Source organism: Carassius gibelio, chromosome A2, assembly GCF_023724105.1.
Source record: "Carassius gibelio isolate Cgi1373 ecotype wild population from Czech Republic chromosome A2, carGib1.2-hapl.c, whole genome shotgun sequence".
In the NCBI taxonomy this organism is placed as follows: domain Eukaryota; kingdom Metazoa; phylum Chordata; class Actinopteri; order Cypriniformes; family Cyprinidae; genus Carassius; species Carassius gibelio.
Genome location: NC_068372.1, coordinates 31,049,419 through 31,055,091, shown reverse-complemented (window position 1 = coordinate 31,055,091; position 5,673 = coordinate 31,049,419). Strand labels below are relative to the sequence as shown.

Here is a 5,673-nt window from a genome sequence, read left to right as displayed (position 1 = left end):
CCACGATGGAGGAGGAGGAGGGCTTGAATCGGCCCGATGGATCCAGCGTTCGTAATGTGAGTTTATTCTTCATCAAACTCTTCGTGAGTCCTTCAACACTTTCACAACATCACGTTCTGTTCTTTTGATCAGAGCTTCAAGAGCCACAACAAAACCTTCCACAAACTCTTCCCTGACGTCCCTGAGACGGAGGACCTGGAACACGGTGAGTGACGTCTCGTTCACATTCAGCTCAGGTTTATCTAGTCTCTGAACTTACACTGGAGTAGCTGGAGATGGTATAGAAACGAACCTGAATGCTCAGTAACGCAGGATCTTCTCCTGTTTCAGTGCAAAGCTGCGGTCTGCAGAAGGAGGTGATTTACCACGGTAAGATGTACCTGTCCAGTCATCACATCTGCTTCCACTCGTCTGTGCTGCTGAAGGACACCAAGGTGAGGCTTCTGTTCACCAGTAAATCTCTGGAGAACAGTTACAGCATGTAAAGGTGACAGGACATTTATTAGGAAGTGTTTGTGTAGGTGATGATCCACATGTCCAGCGTTCAGAGCTTAAAGAAGAAACACACAGCTAAGATCCTTCCCAGCGCCATCGCCGTCATCACCACAGACAGACACAAGGTATCGATCGATCGATCAGACGGACAGTGAGTGAAACGCAGTGTCTGGATCAGTGCTGTTCCTCTGTGTGTGTTTCAGTATCTGTTCGTGTCGTTACTGAATCGAGACGCGTGTTTCCGGCTGCTGCAGTCTCTCTGTTCACAGCTCCAGGTCTGAGATCATTCATCATTCAGTCAAACATCAGCAGTCAGGTTTATCCTCAGTATGGTGTTGAAGTCTCAAAGAGTGTGTGTGTCCATCAATCTGAAGTGAGATCTGATGTGTTTAGTGTCAGATGGAGAGCAGCAGCATGAAATCCTCTTCTCCGGATCTGGAGTTCGACACGGTAAGATCACCTGATGCTCTCTCTCTGACTGAAAACACACACTGTAAACACATGTCTGCTTTATTGTGCTCTTTTTTTCCCCATTTAATAACCTTTGTAATGAAGTGTTTGTGTCCTCAGATTTCCAGCCTGTCGAGTCTAGAGGAGAATCCTGAGAATCCCTCGATTCATCCCTCGGACGAGAGTCAAGCTCTCCAGCGTGAGTCTGATTCATTCACAGATCTGACACGACATCGTGATGCTGATCGTCATCTGAGCTGCTACACACCGAGTGGTTTACAGGTTTATCATGCAATAGTTTTATACAGTCTGTAGATGAACTGTTCTTGTGTTGCAGCTGAAGAACGAGGAAGCTCAACGCCTCAGGACGAGTCCAGCAGAAAGATCAGCTCGAGCACAGGTGAGCGGCACAGATTCTGCTGGTGTGTGATGCATGCGTGTGTTTCCTGACCTTCACCTGTTCTCTGATCTAGCGGTCTCCTGGGTTACCATGGTAACAGAGAAGGTCAGATCTGTTCTGTCGTCCAATGAGACGCAAGGCCTGGACACACTGCTGCTCTTCTACGTGATCCTGTGAGTATGAGACCAGATCAGACTCTGTTTGGCTTCAGAACTCAGTCTCAGCACATTCAAGCGACTGGGAGACGAGAGCAAGTCACATTAGGAAAATACATAATGAATTGTGAATTAAAGATGTGGCACTTGTGCAAATATCAGACACTTAACGAGTTTCAGCAGCTCGGAAACACACTGATGTTCAGAGACGCTCGAGTCAGATCCTGCTAACAGAAAGAGTTCAGACAAAGAAGAAAGAGTTTGTGTCTTCATCAGGTTTGTAGAAATATAGCACTGCATCAGTGTCTCATCAATGGATGCTCTGCAGTGAATGGGTGCCGTCAGAATGAGAGTCTGATAAAAACATCACAATAATCCACAGCACTCCAGTCCATCAGTGAACATCTGGAGAAGACAAAACCTGAAACACATCCAGCATTAAGATGATTTTAACTCAAACACATAGAGTCTATAATCCAGAATAACACTTCCTCCAGTGAAAAAGTGTTCTGGTCTGAATCAGGAGAGAAATCTGCACAGATCAAGCAGCGATTAAACAGATCTAAACCTTCTCCAGATGTTCACTGATGGACTGGAGTGCTGTGGATTATTGGGATGTTTTTATCAGACTCTCATTCTGACGGCACCCATTCACTGCAGAGACACTGATGCAATGCTACATTTCTCCCAATCTGATGAAGAAACAAACTCTTTCTGATCTCTGATGAACTGATGGTGAACACATTTTCAGCACACTTTCACTTTTGTCTGAACTCCTGCTTTAACGAGGATCAGTGATCAGAAGATGGGAGATGTCAGTGAGACGCAGCTGGCATGCAGTTGATCAGGAAAGTGAAGGTTAGGATCTGATGTTCAGAGCGCTGGAGGCTGATGGTCACACAGATAGATCTGAACACAACAATCTCTGTCCAGCTTCAGCTTCATCTGGTCATGATGAGGTCTGCTGAATCAGAATCTGATCTGACCGATGTTTGACTCTGACTGTGATTAGAGCTGCGCTGATAATCACTGATGTGTGTCTGATGTGTGTCTGTGTCTGAACTGTGGTGTTTATGTGTAGTGTGATTCTTCTTCTGCTGTCGTCTGGTTACATCGGTTTGAGGATCATGGCACTGGAGCAGCAGCTGAGCATTCTGGGATCGATGCAGAAAGAGTGAGTTCACACACTTATCATCTGAACAATAGCTTTACATCAATCAAAACCATACAGCAGTGAGTCCTGTCTTCTGATTGGTCCAGACTGGGTTTCTCTCTCTAGTGAGAGTCTGTGATGATGCTGCTTCAGATCTCACCTGTTTCAGTCTCTGATGATGATTCGTCTGATTCATGAGGGTTTAATACAGGAGACGTACAAAATTATCTCTGCTTCTGCTTATTTGTTTATTTTAATTGTTTAACAAGAAACATTCTAGAAATCACACGAACCGCCAGAACTGGTTGAATTCATGACATACGAGCGATGAGTTTCTGCTGTTATCTGTTCAGATGAACCTGATTGTGTGTCAGAATGCTGCGCTCTGATTGGCTGCTGTAACATAACCCCGCCTCCACGTGTCACTGTGTGTATTACGAGCAGAACACTGCAATGTTACAACAATAACTCAACTAATCCTGTCATCACTGCGTCTGGGTGTGTTTCACAAGCATTCTTCATTTCTAAACTCTACATGTGTTGACAAGATAGCAACTGAACAGACCAGAGACAAACCCAAGAGAACTTTCACTTTCTATACTGTGTGTGTGTGTGTGTGTGTGTGTGTGTGTGTGAGAAAGGTGTGTTTCTAAATCCTCCTCCTCTTCTTCAGGAACCTGGAAGCGTGAGAACAGCGAGAGTCCTGGAGGAGAATCACTCGGACTCTGAATCAGAGGAAGCTGTCGAGTCAAGTCATCTCACAGACTGCGTCGAAGCAACTGAACAACATTCATTAGGAGAACAGTTCGTCAATATGACAGTTAAAGCAGGTCATCATTGCATTCAGTGATGTCATCATCTCAGTTCAGTTAAAACAGTGTCTGTGCATTTATTTGCAATCAAGTCAAAAAATATCGCTGTAGATGAAGTGAGAGAATGGAGCCACACACACACAATCACTCACACACACACACTCTCACACACACAGACGCACGCACGCACACACACACACACACACACACACACACACACACACACTGTAGATGAAGTGAGAGAATGGAGTCACACACATACTCACACATACTCTCTCACACACACACAAACACACACGCACGCACGCACGCACGCACACACACACTCTCACACACATACACACACACACACACACACAAACAAACACACACACACTGTAGATGTGAGAGAATGGAGTCACACACATACACACACAATCACTCACACATACTCTCTCTCACACACACATGCACGCACACACGCACACACACACACACACAATCACTCACACACACACTCTTACACACACACACACACACACACACAGACAAACACACAATCACTCACACACACACACACACACACACACAGTCATTAATGCTGGTCAGATGGAGACTGTGTGGATCAGAGACCTGCAGCTCATCCTGACCTCGCTGACCTAATCATGTATTTATGCTGTATTTCCTAACCTTTCTCCTGTTCTATCAGTCTAAGAGCAGATGGTCTCTGTTTCACGCTGAGGTCAGTGTTCAGATTATAAACGCTGGTGTTTCTGATCTGTCTTCAAGGATTTCTGCTACTAAAGGTCTTTCCATCAGATCTGAGATGTTTATAGTGTTTTATATCATCTTAATGTTGCTATTATGAATTTTATTTGTCATTCTTATTATGATTGTGAATATTTATTCTGAGACATGTAAAAACAATAAAGTATATTTCTGATGAGTGTGTGTGAACAGAACTGGATCTGTTGAGATGTGTTTCTTCAGGGCTGATGATGATGATGATGATGATGATGAAGTGAGGTGTCTAACATCTAAATTAACTCTTTAAACCACTAGAGCAGCCGTCAGGTGAGCCTTCAGCCTGGCACAAACCATCTGAAGTCTATGAATCACATGCAAAAGAAAGCTCACGAGTCTAAATGTGAAGCTTCATGTTAACATGCACTGAAATCCTGCTGCTGAATCTCTTACAAACACAGTCAGATGCTGCGGATCATCATTCATGCTACTTCATCAGAATGAGAATATAAGATTCACCACAGCATCATCCTCAGATTCAGCAGCAGTAGTGATCATGCTGTTTCTGTATATTCTATATGCTCATGGATGAAGATAAACAATAATCTAACTAAACCTCAGAAGAGCAGACAGATGGATTATTTGGAGATGTACCATCGAGGACAGTGTTACTTTAAAGTTATTTTTAAAAGAAATGCATTACAATATTGTGTTACTCCATAAAAAGTAACTAATTTCATTACTTAGATACTTTTACGTTACTTGTTGTCACTTGACCTGGGCTTGTTTATTATTATTATTTTTTTATTTTATTTTTTTTATAACCAAAAATGATCCAGTATTAGCTGCAGTGTCGCTGGCGGCCGGGAGGCGGAGACAAAGCGCTGTGGTCTGATCCTCCTCCGCTCCTCAAACTACAGAACAACATTCAAACTTTTTTTTATTTTATTTTATTTTTTAAGAACAACATTCAAATATCCTGATAAACACTGCACTCGCTCACGTGTGTGTGTCTGTGTGTGTGTGTTACATTGTCCTGTAGAGATTCAGCTTTTAAAGTACAAATATTCCATGCAGTAAAATAGTTTATGAATCAGAATCAGAAGAGCTTTATTGTTGTATGCTTGAACAAAATAAGAGGGTTTGGTTCCAGAAGCTTTAAGAAGAGACACAGAATAATAAAGAGCAGTGTTGTGGAAAAATAATTTACTTTTAAAAGTAATGCAATACAATATTGTGTCACTTTATAAAAAAGTGACTAATTGCGTCACTCATAACTGGAAAAAGTAATCTGATTACATAACTCATGTTAACTGTAACGCGTTACCCCCAGCAATGTCTAAATGTTATAACACAGAAAGATTATAAAACATATTATGTGTATTAAGCGATATCTTGAGACTTGGAATTATTTCTCAATCAGTTCTGTGTTTGATTTTAAAGGCGAACGTCCTATCGCGAGATTCAGCCGAGTTCTCGTTCAGG

At 42.6% G+C, this 5,673-nt stretch overlaps 1 protein-coding gene across 2 annotated transcripts in view; it reads left to right on the top strand.

Moving 5' to 3' along the window:
• LOC127938815 (GRAM domain-containing protein 2B-like) overlaps positions 1–4,390 on the top strand; it is a 9,779-nt gene extending 5,389 nt beyond the window's left edge. For both annotated transcript variants that reach the window (XM_052535711.1, XM_052535719.1), the window contains exons 3-13: positions 1–56; positions 133–205; positions 331–434; positions 522–620; positions 699–770; positions 889–945; positions 1,066–1,144; positions 1,283–1,345; positions 1,419–1,518; positions 2,582–2,674; positions 3,327–4,390. The exon at positions 1–56 is cut by the window's left edge and continues 5 nt beyond it. In XM_052535711.1, the coding sequence (XP_052391671.1) occupies positions 1–56; positions 133–205; positions 331–434; positions 522–620; positions 699–770; positions 889–945; positions 1,066–1,144; positions 1,283–1,345; positions 1,419–1,518; positions 2,582–2,674; positions 3,327–3,342 (812 nt within the window). In that variant the 3' untranslated portion in view covers positions 3,343–4,390. The remainder of the gene's footprint in view (positions 57–132; positions 206–330; positions 435–521; positions 621–698; positions 771–888; positions 946–1,065; positions 1,145–1,282; positions 1,346–1,418; positions 1,519–2,581; positions 2,675–3,326) is intronic.
• Positions 4,391–5,673: the final 1,283 nt, after the last annotated feature.